Here is a 16984-nt window from a genome sequence, read left to right as displayed (position 1 = left end):
AAGCCTCGCTGGGTCCCCAGAGGTGAAAGTCTAGAGGAAGGGAAGGGGAGGAAAAGAAGAGTAGCTGGCCACTATAGAAAACTACAAATCCCAGCACCCCCCACGGTAAACAACTACGGGTCTCAGTAGTTTCAGCTCCCTGGACCCAGAGACCTCTGGGGACCTGCAGCCTGTGTTCCGCGGGAGAGAGCGTGGGGCGTGCCGAAGCAGCGGGGAAAATCGGGTCAAGCTTTACGCCGCTGCGTAGACGCGTCTCACGGGCCGGACGTGACGTAGGGAGGGTTCCGGCTTCGGCCTCCGCCGCTGCCGCCGCTAGCACAGCCGCGGACGCCGCTGCTGCCGTCGGGGCTTGTTATTTCTAAAATGGCGCCCCTGGACTTGGACAAGTATGTGGAGATAGCGCGGCTGTGCAAATACCTGCCGGAGAACGACCTGAAGGTGAGCCTGGCCGGGGCGGGAGCGCTGCTTTCGGGGCTCCCCCCCTTCCGGCAGTGGGGCTCCCGCCGGCCCGCCCTTCCTCTCTCCGCGGGACCCCCGGCGGTGTCCTGTCCCGTCACGGTGGAGGGCCTAACGCGGTGCGAGGCGACTCGTTCCGACTTGGCGTCACGCGGGGAGCGGGGGAAGCCCGAGTGCCCCGAATGCCATCCCGAATCCCTCGGCGGGGATCCCAAGGAATGTCGCGGCCTCGGCCCCAGGGTTGCCCGTCCTGGCCTTGGGGCTGCCCCGGGGCTCGAGCCTTCACGGCTTTGCTTACAAGACTCCTCTCCCGTCACCCTGACCCCGGGTCTCGGAGTCTGACGCGAGCCCCCGCGGGCAGTGGCAGCGGTCATCCCCTCAGAAGCGGTGACAGGAGCGCGGGGAGGCCGGCGTCTGACAGGGAATGCAGCGTGCTCCCGGATCGCGGCCCCAGTGGGTTTAGGTGACTGAGGAATGGAGATGGGAAGGGGCAGGCGGGGGCCCTAGCGGTCTGGTAGGGTGAGAGAACGTCAAGTCGTCCCGCTGCCCGAGGACTTCTCCCAGTTGCTTTTTAGGAGTGTTGGTTTTCTTCTGCTCATTCCAATATGAACCCGTTTTCGAGCACGTCGTTGAGCTGTTTTAAGTGGATAAAGTAACAGACTCTCAATAAACACCAATACGTTTCTGTCCTTTAAGTTGTCCCCGCTACCCCCCCCCACCCCGTCTCTTCTTAGCTCAAGGTTTCATTGTTTTGGTTTTCCAAAGGAAATGAGTCGTTCTTTGTACTGCAGAGTCCTAGCAACAGTAAACCTATGTTTGGGTAAAGGAATGAATGTAAGAGTAAAGAAATGTAAGCCTTTGGGATACTGCTTTTTTGACAAGTGTTTCTATGCGTTTGTTAAAACGAGTGCTTAGGTGACTAGCAGTGTTTACAGGTTAGTGGTAGTGCCTGTTCTTGTTCAGTTAACTTTGATTTGCTGTGTGGTAAGTGGGTAAACTGTTGATAATTTTGAGTTCTTTTTATTCTTTAAGCTGTGGGTTTAAAGCAATTTATTTTTGTCCGTGAATTTTTTTCTCTTAAGGAAGATATTACTGGTTTTTTCTTTCGCCATCTCTTGGTACAGGGAGTTGATATTTAACATCAGTCAACAGTATGCAAAATGTTTAAGGCCACAGGAGCTGTTGTGAATGTAACTAACTTGTATGTTAATTATATGTGCTGTTTTATAGGGGAGGCATTCTTGTCCATTTTCCCCTTTTTAACAGGATAATTTAATTAAAATGAGGACAAAGCCAGTATTAGTAGCTTTCATGCTCTTGTGACGATAGTTTTGTAGCTTCTTTCTGCTATATGGCTTTTTAGGAAACAAGAATTTTTCCTTAAAAAAACGCAACATTGTGACCCAGTTCATTGGAAAACTAAAGTTGGTTTTTGCATGTCAGTGAATTGATGTGGAGTTTTCTGTTCTTTAGGATATGTAAAGCAGTTTTAAGCTTTGTGTTTATAATGAGTAAAATATTGCTTATTATGAAATGTATCTTGATATTGGATATTGAAATGATTTGAAAGACAAATCAGTTGGATTTTCTTTAGACCTCTTAGTTTGATAAACATTAGATTTCCTTCCTAACCTAAGAGAATATAGTTATTAAACCATTTCATTTCCCTTTGCAACACAGTTGGACTGTACTTAGTGTATATCTGTTTCCTAGTAAATTTTTTTCCCCACCCTGGACCAACTACTAGAAAAAAAAATTCTGAATTTTTCTATATAAGTGGAGGCTTTTCTTCTTTGTCTTGGAAATGTTTTTATCAGATTAATTTTCTTGTGCTGCATCTCTGGTGTATTTAAAGAAATTTAATTCTGTTTCTCCCTCTTGGCATGTAGTGCAAACTAAAATTAGGCAGGCCAAGAAAGTATTCCAGGAGCACTTTTTCTGAGGCTTTAAAGCCAAAATAAAATATTCTATCAAAGGAAGAAAAGAAATCATTGGGGCCACTTAATGATCATTATGGAAAAGATTTGTTCTGGTAGAAAAATAGACAGAAATTTACCTGTGTTTTAAATTGACTGGAAGTTGGAGATACTAAATAAAATAATAAATGCATAGGATGTTCTAGATCTAATCATGATTTCTCTATATCTAAATTGGAAATGGTCAAATCACTAGTCCTGGGTCAAATGTACATAACTGTTTTGAAGGAATGAGGGTGATGTGTGAAGGTGAGTGGACCAAAGCGTAACATGTCTTAAAAAAGAGTTCGTGTGATTCTCACCCACTAAAAAAATTTCAGAGAGGATCATAGAAGACACAGATTCCATATCTGACCAAATGTAAGAATGAATGATGGAAGACAGGTTTACTGAATACTTACACTTAACGTATTTTGTCATAGGAGAGGTTCTGTAACTTGGAGATTGTCTGATCTCTTTGACAGTTCTTAAAGGTCCCATGTAAGTAAAGAAGTTGCACACTGAGTTGGTGTTCAGTTGTTTTTTTTTTTTTTTTTTTTTACTGAGGAACTGAAGACAGTTTCCATGGTAGGGGTTGGGAGAATACTAGTGTCTACCTCAGACATGCAGCACAGGGAGAAGTAACCACTTCCATGGATTGATAGTTGCTGTAATCTTTTTTGGAACTCACTTTTATGTTTAGTCTGAACCATCTCTGTTTTTCATATAAGGCCACTGAGCCATCTCTGTTTTTCATATAAGGCCACTGCTCTGCAAAATTGTACCTCTGTTTGAAATGCCTCCATAAAACTTCAGAGAATTCTCCCTTGCTTTTTTCTAAGACTTGGTGAAGAGCATTTTGTACCTCCTTATTCAGCCTCTATCTGATTTTATAGATTCTCATATATGGTAGTCTTGAGCCTTCTAGGTTTGAAGCCTGTTAGTCTTGTCACTCACCTTATTGCCTGTCTTACTGATCATTTTGTTTACCTGAGTTGTTTGGTTTTGTATATTATCTTTCTTTAGGTATTTCAAGGAAAAATGAACACAGTACAGCAGTTACGGACAGACTGTGGCTTTCTATAGGGCTAGAATAGTTTTTTTTGTTTGCTTTGTTTTTTAAATTCTATTTATTTATTTATTTATTTATTTATTTATTTTTGGCTGTGTTGTGTCTTCGTTTCTGTGCGAGGGCTTTTTCTAGTTGCGGCGAGCGGGGGCCACTCTTCATCGCGGTGCGCGGGCCTCTCACTGTCGCGGCCTCTCTTGTGGCGGAGCACAAGCTCCAGACGCACAGGCTCAGCAGTTGTGGCCCACGGGCCCAGCTGCTCTGCGGCACGTGGGATCCTCCCAGACCAGGGCTCGAACCCGCGTCCCCCGCATTGGCAGGCAGACTCTCAACCACTGCGCCACCAGGGAAGCCCATAGAATAGTTTTTTCAGTGTTTTCATTCATAATCTTTCTGAGACCCTTTGTGATAATGCTTGGCATTTTGTCTTTTTGGCTACAGAGTCACAGTCTCTTGGGTCTTCTGAAAATAGTCTGTAGCAGTGCTGTCCAGTAGAAAATGCTCAGAAATGTGAGCCTCAAATTGTTAAATTTTTTAAAGTAGAAAGAAACAGGTGAAATCAATCTTAGTAATATTTTATTTAACCCAATTTCAACATACAATTAATATAAAATTACTAACATAATACCTTGTCTTTTTTTTTGTATTAAGTCTACAAAATGTGGTATATGTTTTACATTTACAACACATCCCAGTTTGGATCAGCCACATTTCAGGTGCTCAATAGCTATATGTGGTAGTAGGTTTCCTATGGGACAATGCACACTTCTAATGACTCCCCAGACCCTTTTCTAGCATTTCAGAGCTGAGAGAGAATCAGAGTTTGCCTAGTTCTGTATTCTTCTCACTTTACTGAGGGGGAACTGAGCTTTGTAGAGTTTATGATCTGCCTGAGGATGTCCAGCTAATCATTGAATTAAGTTGGAAAGCCTCTTTGTGCAGAGCTCTTTCTGATACAGTTAATAGCCTTTTAGGATGGCAAATAGCATACTTTTCCACTTAATCACCTTTCTTTTTACCTTCCATTCTGAGCACATTAGAGTGCTCTCTTCTGACAGTGTGCCTTGTACTTCCCTGCTTCTTTCCTTCTGCTTAGTCTCCTTCTTTTACCTACTTATTTAATACTTATATAGCACAAATATTAAATCATTTAATACTGTGTGAGTTGGGTACTAACATTTGCCCCATTTTACAGACAGGTATCTCAAGCACAGGCAGATTAACTTTTCAAAGGCATATAGCTAGTAAGTAAGTGAAGGAGCTGCATTCAGACCTAGGCAGTCTGGCTCCAGGGTTCACATCCATAACTACCACTTACGCTTCCTCTATACAATACCCTTCATGCCCCTTTTAATTTTATTTATTTATTTATTTATTTTTTGGCTGCGCCAAATGGCTTGTGGAATCTTAGTTCCCCTACCAGGGATCGAACCCGGGCCCACAGCAGTGAAAGTGCAGAGTCCTAACCACTGGACCAACAGGGAATTCCCCTCCATGCCCTTTTTAGCTCTAGCTCAGATGTCACTTTCTCCATACAGGACTCCTGGATTCCACAGTCAGAATTATTAGTAATGGTTAGAATTTACACAGCTACTTACAGTTTTCAGAGTACCTTCATGTCCACTCTATCACTGTGATAGGCAGAACAAATATCAGAGCCAGGACTTGATGAGGTTTAAGTGACTTTTGCCACAGTGAGTCAGCAGAGTATATACCTGAATTTATTTGCTATTTAAAATTTCCATTCTGGAATTCCCTGGTGGTCCAGTGGTTAGGACTCGGTGCTTTCGCTGCCATGGCCCAGGTTCAATATCTGGTCTGGGAACTAAGATCCCGCAAGCTGTTTGGCAAGGCCAAAAAAATTTTCCATTCTTTCTGTTCTATACTAACCTTTGCCCCATAGCACTTTTTGTTCCATTTTACTACCACTGTATTGTTCTGTCTTGTATGATAGTAAATATGCCTGTCTCCACCATTAGACTGCAAGCTTCTTGAAGGGCCAGGATCATATCTTGTTTATTTTTGTATTCTCCACAGTCTTAGAACACTGCCTTGTATGTGATAGACACTCAGTTAAGGTGTGTTGAATCAAACCGTACTGCTTTACAACAGACATTTCTTTAACAGTCTCCTGTGTCAAGTACTATTCCCTGTGGATGCTAGAGATAGAATTTGGCACTTCTCTCTGTCTTTGAGGGGCTCTCAATATAGTAGGGGAGATAGAGAGGTAAACAAATGATCATTGCATAGTGTGGTAGGTGCTAAAATAGAGAGCTGTCCAGCATATCAGAGAACATAGAAGAAGCAGCATCTAACTCTGGAGCCACAGATAGTTTCACAAAGGAGGAGCAATGAGAGGATGAGCAGAGTTTTTTCAGGTAGACAAGATGGGAAGGAAAGAACATGAAGCAGAAGAAATACCGTGTGCAATGGTATAGCTTAATCTGAAAGAACATGGCTGGTCAACTTGAAGTAGTCTGGTATGGCTCGAGGTGGTGCAGGGAAGACAGGCAGAGACCAAATCATGGAAGACGAGGCTGATAAACTTGGATTTTTATCTTTGAGATGGTTCATGTATAAACACTTTGAAATGTTTTTATATTTTAGGGAAAAACAAATAAATCATGCTTTGTGATTTTTTAAAAATATGGCTAACTAAAAAGTAGATTCAAAGAAAACTATTAGAGAGGTACACTGTTGTATGTAGTAAGAATATGACAAAATCACAAAGATGATATCTGAATGGAGTTTGGGAAACACTATAGTAGACAGAGGAGTGTCCTTGAGAGGTTTTTAAGGGGGACAGTGACGGGTTTTGGAATTTTCTAGCAGCATTATGGACCTTGGATTGGAATGGGACAAAAATGTCATAGAAGCAATAGACCACGTGACATAAAAGCTTTTGAAGTAAGCCAGTGACAAGTGGTTGTGGTGTATAAAAGGAAATGAAGATGGTATAATAGGACCTGTTGACAGATTATGTCTAGGTTTGAGAGAGAGAGAGAAGAGTTCAGTGTAATCTCTTAGTTTCTGGCATGGATTACTTAGTAAATACTAGTAACTAGGTTAAGGCATACAAGGGAGTTTGGTTTGGGCCAGACTGAATTTGAGATGCTGCCAAGTCAAAACATTGAGGTAGAAACGTTCAGAAGACTGTTGGATAAACAGATCTGTTGGGTAACAAATATTTATTGATTACCAAATGTGCTCCAGCCATTGTTCTAATAGTGTTAAACTCAGGAGAAAGGTCTAGACCAGTGGTTCTCAGCTGGGGGTGATTTTGCCCCCTGAGCGGATATTTGGCGATGTCTGGAGACACTTGTAGATTTTCGCAGCTATCTAGGGGGTGTAGAGGCCAGATGTTGCTGAACATCATACAGTGCACAGGACAGCAGCCCCCACAACAGAGAGTTGTCGGCAGTGCCAGGGCTCAGAAACTCTGGTTTTTACTGAAGGTACAGATATTTCCTTCTGGATTGTTAGCATGTGAATATCATTGTCATCTTGGATTCCCGCTCCCACTCTTCATTCCCAGGGATTTGTGTTATAGTAGAGACTCTATTCAGAGGCTGTGTAGAATATAATCTTAGATAGATTTTTATTTCTTAAGAGATTTTTTTTTTTTTTTTTTTTTTTTTTTTCTTAAGAGATTTTATAAATACCAGTATGTAAAAGTAAGTAAAGGAAATAGTATGTTTCAGATAACAAGATCAGCTAAACGAAGAATTACAGAAATTCAAAACCCAGTGTGTTTGAGAGTCAAGAGAGAACAGGGAGACAGGAGCAGAGAATAGAGTGGATCTGTAAACAAGTATCTTGAGGAAAAGGTAGAGAAGGGAAATAGGGTCTCCTAAGAATGGGTCCATGAACCTCTACTTTTTCAAGGATTAGGAATTAATTAGGCACCGTGGGGAGAAATGGGTGTAGTTTGCCCTATATTTGGGATAAGATTGAGAATCTTGCCTCAGTGACTGCTTTGGGGCAGAAAGAGAAACCATGCTTCCTACAAATCAAGCTGCAAACAAAGCTTTGAAGGGCTTTGGAGGAGCCTCTCCCATGGCAAGACTGGGCTCTGAGAGGCCACTGTGTGTGTAGTTGGCTGACATATGTAGAGTTTGTACTGAGATTTCATAGACTTCTTATTTTTATGTGTTCTTGACATGAATTTGTAAGCTGCTGCTGAACTGGAGCAATGAGAGGCAGTGGCTTTGGCTTAGAGGCTTAGTGCTGTAAGTCCTCTGTTGGAACTGCAGAAGTGGCAGTTATAGGAGGCAGCTGTTAACTTTACTCAAGTTAGCGTGCCTGGCCTTGGGTTGAAGATGTTGCCTAAGTAGTTTACATGGTTCGCTAGGCACTCACTGGCTTTTGGTAGGGTTTCACAGTGATGTTCTTTAGCTAATGGTCTCCTGTTACTTTCAGATCAGCACTGGGGGTTTGGGCCAGTCACCAGAAGTGACTTGCAGTCCAGGAGGCATTATGGGCCAGGAGAGCCAGTCATATGTGGGTGCAAATTCTGCAACACTCAAAGTGAGAACTATAGAGTCCCTCACGAATCTGTGCTGTGATTAGTTTCAGAATGTTAAATGATAACTCACTTTGTTCTAAAAAGGATATAGAGTGGTTTACAAAGAAGCATTCAATATAGCAAGATAAATTATATTCAGAATAAGTAAGAAAAATGAGACAAGAAGAAAATAAAGATAGGAAACCAAGATGGAGCCAATAGGAAAAGTAAGAATAGTACATATAAAATAAAAGCTATGATGACTGGGTTACTTCTTTGAGATTAGGCCTTAAGCTTTCTAGGAGCCTACAGAAAGATGGAAACTGATCAACTAAAAAAAATTTACAGAGTCTGTAAGATGATAAAAGTAAGCTTCTCAGGGAAATCACATCTATCCCTGATGGAAGAAACAAAGAGACATTCCTCCCCCAGTCCTCCTTGAAGGCAACTATTTAATCACAGCATCCTATGCACCTTGTTTATAGTCCATGCAATGACTAGCTCTGTAGAGGACTGTTTCCTATAATGTCCTTTACTACAGGTTGATAGTATGACATTAAAGTGCAATTTGGGAAAAAGCAATTGGGAAAGGAGTGCAGTGTAATGGAGGGTGAGGACAGCCCTCTCTAGAGGACAGTCTGGCTTAATTCATGGTGGAGTTTATAGTAGGTTGGTTTGTTTGGGTAACATACTAATGATTGATCTTTAAAGGGGTGTACACCAAATTTGGTGGAGCCCCCAAATTTACAAGTAACTGAGAGTGGGCAAGAGGCGAGATCAACAATATACGCTTATGTCAGAGAATATATTAGGTATGGGCCCTGACCTTCACTGATGGAGGTTAGGCCTCTTCTTAAAAGATGTGCAATCTGAAAGAGTGTGGGTGGGACAAGTGCCTGAGAACATGCAGGCCTCCTGGCAACAAACAGAAAACTCTGCCCACTCCTGGACAAATTACAGCAAAGCACTTCTACAGATACCTTGGTGGAATTCTCTTTGAGGAGGTTTGGTGAGTGTACCTGAAAAAAATCGCAAATATTAATTGAGCAAGGCATTATACCTAAGAAAGGTGGGTAAGGTCCTGAGATAGGTACTTTAAAACATCACTATATTGTTTTATTTTAAAAATTGTATAGTTTCAGAAAGTACATTTAAAAGTATAAATTGCTGCTCTATGAGGCTAACCTAAAAAAAAGTAGTGCTCTTTTTTCTGGCTGACTGAGAAGGGAGGTGGTAATGAAAGACTATAAAAAAATACAGGCCAGTCATGGCATATTTGTTCTTTGGAACTACCCTTAAGCTAGATGGAAGTGAGTTAGGGTGAAAAAAAAATGCAAATAGTAATTGTAAACTTTGGGAGCTAATTACTATACAAATAATAAATTATATATCACAGGTCTAATGGATTATAATAGAAAGAGGATGTTGTACAACACTGATCTTTTGAAATTGATTGGGAGGACAGCTACCTCTATCCACAAGGAGTAGATTTGAGTGGTTTCGGTCAACGTGGTAATTATTATTTTTAAAGAGGTACTATATATTATTAATTTAAAAATAACGGTTTTATGAGATATAATTCACATATCATAAAATTAATCTTTAAAGTGTATAATTCAGTGGGGTTTTTTTCCCAGTGGGTTTTAATATATTTACAGAGTTGTGCAACCATTGCCATAATCAATGTTAGAACATTTTTATCATCCCAAAGAGAAACTATACCCATTAACAGAAACTCCCCATTACCCCTTACCTCAAAGTCCAGCCCTAAGCAACCATTAATCTATTTTATATCTTCATGGATTTGCCTATTCCAGGCATTTCAGATAAATTGAGTCATATATTGAGTTGGCTAAAAAGTTCCTTCGGGTTTTTCCATAAGGTGTTATGGAACTTTTTGGCCAACTCAATATATATATATTTTTAAAAATAAATTTATTTGTTTGTTTGTTTATTTATTTATTTTTGGCTGCGTTGGGTCTTCATTGCTGCGCGTGGGCTCTCTCCAGCTGTGGCGAGCGAGGGCCACTCCTCGCCGTGGTGCGTGGGCTTAACATTGCGGTGCTTGTTGCAGAGCACGGGCTCCAGGCGCACAGGCCCCAGTGGCTGTGGCACACAGGCTCAGCAGTTGGGGCTTGCGGACTCCAGAGCGCAGGCTCAGTAGTTGTGGCGCATGGGCTTAGTTGCTCTGCGGCAGTGGGATCCTCCCGGACCAGGGCTCGAACCCGTGTTCCCTGCATTGGCGGATGGACTCCCAACCACTGCACCACCAGGGAAGCCCTGGCCAAATATTATGTGGCCTTTTGTGACTGGCTTATTTAGCATGATGTTTTCAAGATTCATCTATGTTTGTTTTTTGTTTTTTTATAAATTTATTTATTTATTTTTATTTTTGGCTGTGTTGGGTCTTCTTTGCTGCGCGCGGGCTTTCTCTAGTTGTGGCGAGCGGGGGCTGCTCTTTGTTGTGGTGCGTCGGCTTCTCATTGTGGTGGCTTCTCAGGTTGTGGAGCATGGGCTCTAGGTGCGTGGGCTTCAGTAGTTGTGGTACGCGGGTTCAGTAGTTGTGGCTCGCGGGCTCTAGAGCGCAGGCTCAGTAGTTGTGGCACACGGGCTTAGTTGCTCCACGGCATGTGGGATCTCCCTGGACCAGGGCTCGAACCCATGTCCCCTGCATTGGCAGGCGGATTCTTTACCACTGCGCCACCAGGGAAGCCCCTTCCATCAGTATTGAACATAGTTGATTACTCCTCTTTTGAAACATTTTCTTCACCAGACTTCCATAATACCACACTCTCATGGTTTCCTTTGTACTTCATCAAGCAGTCCCTTTTGCTGGTTTCTCCTTCTGTCCCTAACTTCTGTGTGAAGTATTAAGACTCATTTTTATAACTTATCCTTTTCTCTATTTGTAAGCAGCCACTTTAGTTGTCTCTTCTAGTCTCATGACTTGAAGTATATATTTCCTGACAATCTCCAAATTGGTCTCTCTAACCTGGATCCTTTTCCTTAAATTCAGGACTCACTTGGTCAGCTGTTTACAGCACATCTTAGGCACTTTGAAGTCTGATAGGCATTGCAGATTTAGTGTGTCAGAATCAAATCTTACAGCCAAATAGTGGAAACAACCCAAATGTTCAGCAACTGATGAATGGATAAGCAAAATGTGGTAAATACATACAATGGAATATTATTCAACTATAAAGAAGAACAAAGAATAATGCATGTTACAATGTGGATGGACTTTAAAAACATATGTTAAGTGAAAGAAGCTAGTCACAAAAGGCACCATTTCTAGATGTCCAGAATGAACAAATCCATAGACACAGCAGACTAGTGATCGCCCAGGGCTGTGGGGTGGGGTTGTGGGAGGTGGGAGGTGAGTGCTAATGAGTATACAGTTTCTTTCTGGGGTGATGAGAATGTTCTAAAATTGATTATGGTGATGGTTGCCCAACAGTGAACATGCTGAAAACCACTGAATTTTACGCATTAAAGGGGTGAATTTTTACGATGTGTGAATTATATCTCAATGAAGTTTGTTAAACAAGCCCCACAAATTCCTCGTTCCCCGTCCCCCAAACAAAACCCAGACAAATCAAAACATCTACTACTCGTGAAAAAATAATTGAGAAGCACTGGGCTTATTAAAATTAAAAACTTGCTCTGCATGGGAATTCCCTGGTGGTCCAGTGGTTAGGATTTCACACTGTCACTGCTGAGGGCCCAGGTTCAATCTCTGGTCGGGGAACTAAAATCCCACAAGCCACGCGGCCAAAAAAAAAAAAAGAAAATTAAAAAACCAAAAAAAAACCTTGCTCTGCAAAAGACGCTTTCAAGAGAATGAGAAGGCAAGCCACGGACTGGGAGAAAATATTTGTGAAAGAGATGTCTGATAAGGGACTTTTATCCAGAATAAACAAAACACTCTTAAAACTCAGCAGTAGGAAAACAAACAACCCTATTAAAAATGGTTCAAAGGGGCTTCCCTGGTGGCGCAGTGGTTAAGAATCCGCCTGCCAATGTAGGGGACATGGGTTTGAGCCCTGGTCCGGGAAGATCCCACATGCCTCAGAGCAGCTAAGCCCGTGTGCCACGACTACTGAGCCCATGTGCTGCAACTACTGAAGACTGCATGCCTAGAGCCCGTGTTCCACAACAAGAGAAGCCACCGCAATGAGAAGCCCTCGCACCGCAACGAAGAGTAGCCCCTGCTCACCGCAACTAGAGAAAGCCCGTGCGCAGCAATGAAGACCCAACGCAGCCAAAAAAAAAAGGGCCAAAGACTTGAGCAGATACCTCAGCAAAGAAAATATATAGATGACAAGCCTATGAAAAGATGCTCCATATCATATGTTATTAGGGAGATGCAAATTAAAACAAGGTGGGAATTCCCCAGCGGTCCAGTGGTTAGGACTCTTGCTTTCACTGCCAAGGGCCCAGGTTCAATCCCTGGTCAGGGAACTGAGATCTCACAGTCCGCGTGGTGTGGCCAAAACCAAAACAAAACAAAACCAAAAAAAACAACAACAAGGCAATACCACTACACACCTATTAGGATGGCCAGAATCCAAAACACTGACAGCCCCAAACACTGGCAAAACTGTAGAGAAACGGAAACTCTCACTCATTGTTGATGGGGATGCAGACCAGTACAGCCACTTTGGAATATCATTTAGCAGTTTCTTACCAAACTAAACACCCTTACCATATGATGTAGCAGTCATGCTCCTTGGTGTTTATCCAAATGAGTTGAAAACTTAACATCCACTGTAAAACCTATACACAGATGTTAATGGCAGCATTATTCATAATTGCCAAAATTTGAAAGCAACCAAGATGTCCTTCAGTAGACAAATGGTTAAATAAACTGGTACATTGAGATAATGGAATATTATTCAGCGCTAAAAAGAAATGAGCTATCAAGCCATGAAGATACATGAAGTAATCTTACATGCACATTACTAAGTGAAAGAAGCCAACCTGAAAAGACAGCGTATGTATGATTCCAACTATATGACATTCTAGAAAAGGCAAAACTATGGTGATAGTAAAAAGATCAGTGGTTTCCATCCTTTCCCCATACCTTGCCCGACACATCTCTTAAATCTGGAAGTCATCTGTATCCTTTATCACATCCTTTAGTAAACTGGTAAATGCAGGTGTTTCCCTGAGTTCTGTGAGCTGCTCTAGCAAATTATTCAAACCTAAGGAGGAGATCTTTGGAACCTCTGATCTATAGCTGGTTGGTTAGAAGCGCAGGTGATAACCTGGGCCTGCAACTGGTGTCCGAAGTGTGTGTGTATATTGGCAGGGGAGTTGGTGGGGGGGCAGTGTTGTGGGACTGAGCCCTTAACCTGTGGGATCTGACAGTATCTCTGGTAGATAATGTCAGAATTGAGTTAAATTGTAGGATACCCCACTGGTGTTGCAGAGAATTGCATATTGTAGGGAGAAAAAACCTTCATACATTTGGTGACCAGGAGTGTCAAAACTGTGTGTTCTGTGCGACTAGTAAGGGAGACACATAGGAAAGAAGCACAAAATAGGGAAGAACTGAGTTTTTCCCTACATAGGAAGGAAAAAGCTGAGGTTTTTTGGTTTTGTTTTTGTTTTTTTTAAACAAATGCAAACTGGAACTGAAGGAACCTTAGAGACCCTCTTTCATGATAAACTTAAGGCTCTGAGTTCAGAAACATTGTTTCACTCACCAGTATCTGTTCCTTTTACAAATAATGGATGGATTATATATCTGGACCAAGGATTGTTTATTGAAGCATCTGAGGGTTGTAGGAAATTCAGCACAGAAGGAGCTCGCTACTCAGGGCCAGAAGGACTCCAGGCCAAAAGGATGATCTTGCCTTTGAGGTGCTATTTGAAGATCAGGAACTTATCCTAGGAATAAGAGCAAACCTTTTTATTTTGAAAATGTTTTAAACAGCTTGATTTCCCCTCATTTTTTGGGGAGGGACTTTTTTCTTGCTCTTCCTTCCCCCTTCCATTGTGAGTTCTCTCCTATGCTTGCCTCTGTGTAAAGTGTTGTAGCTATAACTGTTAAAGTGTGTCTCTCATATATTTAAGTAAATTGTAGCATTTAGATTCCTTAATTAATGTTTAAAATCATTTCATTATGCTCGTGTAGTTTAATTTGTCCTTTCTTGGCAGATCTTCATAAAATCTAGTAGGGCCTCTGACTATAGTATTAATTGGTCTCAGATGGAAGGAAGATTTCCTCCCCAGTTCTTTTTTTTTTTTTTTTTAATATTTGTTTTGGCTGTGCCAGGTCTCAGTTGTGGCACGCTGGATCTTCGTTGCGGCATGCAAACTTCTTTACTTGCGGCATGCGGACTTCTTAGTTGTGGCATGTGAACTCTTAGTTGCGGCATGCAAACTCTTGGTTGTGGCATGTGCGTGGGATCTAGTTCCCTGACCAGGGATCACACCTGGGCCCCCTGCATTGGGAGCGTGGAGTCTTACCCACTGGACCACCAGGGAAGTCGCTAGAGTTCTTTTTTTTAAATTAATTAATTAATTTTTGGCTGTGTGGGTCTTCGTTGCTGCATGCAGGCTTTCTCTAGTTGCGGTGAGCGGGGGCTACTCTTTGTTGTGGTGCACGGGCTTCTCATTGCAGTGGCTTCTCTTTGTTGCGCAGCATGGGCTCTAGGCACGTGGGCTTCAGTAGTTGTGGCTTGTGGGCTCTAAAGCGGAGGCTCAGTAGTTGTGGCGCATGGGCTTAGTTGCTCCGCGACATGTGGGATCTTCCCGGACCAGGGCTCGAACCCGTGTCCCCTGCATTGGCAGGCAGATTCTTTATTTATATTTATTTTTGGCTGCGTTCAGGCTTTGTTGCTGTGCGTGGGCTTTCTCTAGTTGTGGCGAGCAGGGGCTACTCTTTGTTGTGGTGCACAGGCTTCTCATTGCAGTGGCTTCTCTTGTTGCAGAGCACGGGCTCTAGGCGCGTGGGCTTCAGCAGTTGTGGCTCGAGGGCTCTAGAGCGCAGGCTCAGTAATTATGGCTCACGGGCTTTGTTGCTCCACAGCATGTGGGATCTTCCTGGACCAGGGCTCGAACCCGTATCTGCTGCATTGGCAGGCGGATTCTTAACCACTGCACCACCAGGGAAGTTCCCCTAGAGTTCTTTTTAAAAGGTAGAGTGACTCTTAAATTTTAGATTTACATTTTGCGATTAATTTTGTTAACCTTTCTATTTTGAGATAATTGTAGATTTATATGCAATTGTAAGAAATAATACCAAGAGATCCCATGTACCCTTTACCCAGTTTTCTCTAGTAGTAACGTCTTGTGGAACAAATACCACAACCAGGATATTGACATTGATACACTCCACCATCTTGTTCATAATTCTCCAGTTTTACTTGTACTCATTTGTGTGTGTATTTAGTTCTACGCAGTATTGTTATATCTGTCTCATGTATCTAATACCACATTCATGGTACAGACAGTTCCATCACCCCAAGGAGTCCACATGTTGTCCTTTTTATAACCGTACGTACTTTCCTCCTGCTGCCCCTACCTCCTAGACCCTTGGCAATCACTAATCTGGTCTCCATTTCTATAAATTTTTTTTTCAAGAATGTTGTATAAATGGAATCATACAGTATATAACCTTTTGGGATAGGGTTTTTATTTTCTCCCCACTCAGCATAAATCCCTTGAAATTTATACAGATTGTCATGTGTCAATAGTTTGTTTCTCTTTATTGCTGAATAGTATTCCATGGTGTGAATGTACCATAATTTAACTATTCACTGTTGAAGGACACCTGATTTATTTCTGGTTTTTGGCTTTTATGAATTAAGCTTCTATGGACATTTGTGTACAGGTTTTTATGTGATCATAAATTTTCATTGCCAAGAATGCAATTGCTGGGTCATATTTGGTAAGTGCGTGGTTTGCAATGTACTTTAAAAATTAGCAGATAAAAACCTTTTCCTGTTAAAATTATTGACTTTTACATTTTTTGTTGAAAAACATCATTTTACAGTTCCTTGCAAAGCTCTCTGTCTTCTAGAACCTATTACCTGTATAGCCAGGGAGTTTGCATTTTGGAATCGGCATTGTGAGAGGAAGGTGAAAGCTGACAGAAATCAAATCCCAGAATCATCATAGTTTCCTTTCCTGTGAAACAATACACGGATTAGTTCTTGTCTTTTTTGCGTGTGGTCTTTAGTTTTAATATTGTAATAAAAGGATGCATTTTATTTCTCTTTCTTACAGCGGCTGTGTGACTATGTTTGTGACCTCCTCTTGGAAGAGTCAAATGTCCAGCCAGTATCAACACCAGTAACAGTGTGTGGAGACATACACGGACAGGTAAAATTTCATGAGGATATTTTTAGCTTTTGTACTGTCTGTCCATAGTCCATGTCTGTTTCCAGTTGTGCTGCAAAATATTAAAAAAAAAAAAAAATGGTGGTTGGCTAGGGTGCCTCAGTCTGTGTGACATTAATGATTCCTGGTTACTGTTAAAGTGAATAAAAGCAGTGGTCAAATTATTCATGGACTTTGTTGAAATCACACTTAGAAAGTGAAGAGTGAAGCATTATTGCTCTGTGGACAGGGGGAGATATAAAATACACAATGTGGGACTGCTCATAGTTATTATGATTGATAGGAGATGCTTTGGTATTAGGCACTAATTTTCTATTCATTCTGTTCATTTCTGTTCTATTCACTTAATGTCATATTTTATTGAAACATTTATCATTTCCTTAGCGGGAATGAGATATCAGCAGTTCAGAAAGATAAAATTATTGGTGCATGATTTTACAGCAAGTCAGTGCTAGAATGGGATGAGAAAGACAGTTCATTTTTTCATCTGCTGGGGTTTTATGTGTTTGTTTTTAAGAGTTTCAGAGCATTGACAGGAGGGGTACACCCTTATCTTTAGACTCTTACTGTCAGCGTTTAGCCTAGTTAGAAAACTGTATTTGTAGTTTTTTCTTTTTTACTGGGAAATGAAAGCTGAACAGAGCACTCATA

The 16984-nt window shown here is 41.7% G+C and overlaps 1 protein-coding gene and 1 non-coding gene across 3 annotated transcripts in view; both read left to right on the top strand.

The window, feature by feature from the left end:
* PPP6C (protein phosphatase 6 catalytic subunit) overlaps window positions 1-16984 on the top strand; it is a 33174-nt gene that overhangs the window by 4802 nt on the left and 11388 nt on the right. Inside the window, exons 1-2 of one of the 2 annotated variants that reach the window (XM_036856050.1) lie at window positions 244-438; window positions 16220-16315. In XM_036856050.1, the coding sequence (XP_036711945.1) occupies window positions 364-438; window positions 16220-16315 (171 nt within the window). In that variant the 5' untranslated portion in view covers window positions 244-363. Of the gene's footprint in view, window positions 1-243; window positions 439-16219; window positions 16316-16984 lie in introns of those variants that run through there. The other variant, XM_036856051.1, reaches the window with a different exon arrangement.
* On the top strand, window positions 11660-11732 carry TRNAD-GUC. Its single transcript has one exon. It is a non-coding gene; the product is annotated as a tRNA-Asp (tRNA).

Source organism: Balaenoptera musculus, chromosome 6 (genome assembly GCF_009873245.2).
Source record: "Balaenoptera musculus isolate JJ_BM4_2016_0621 chromosome 6, mBalMus1.pri.v3, whole genome shotgun sequence".
NCBI lineage: Eukaryota > Metazoa > Chordata > Mammalia > Artiodactyla > Balaenopteridae > Balaenoptera > Balaenoptera musculus.
This window is presented reverse-complemented; position numbering and strand designations above follow the sequence as displayed.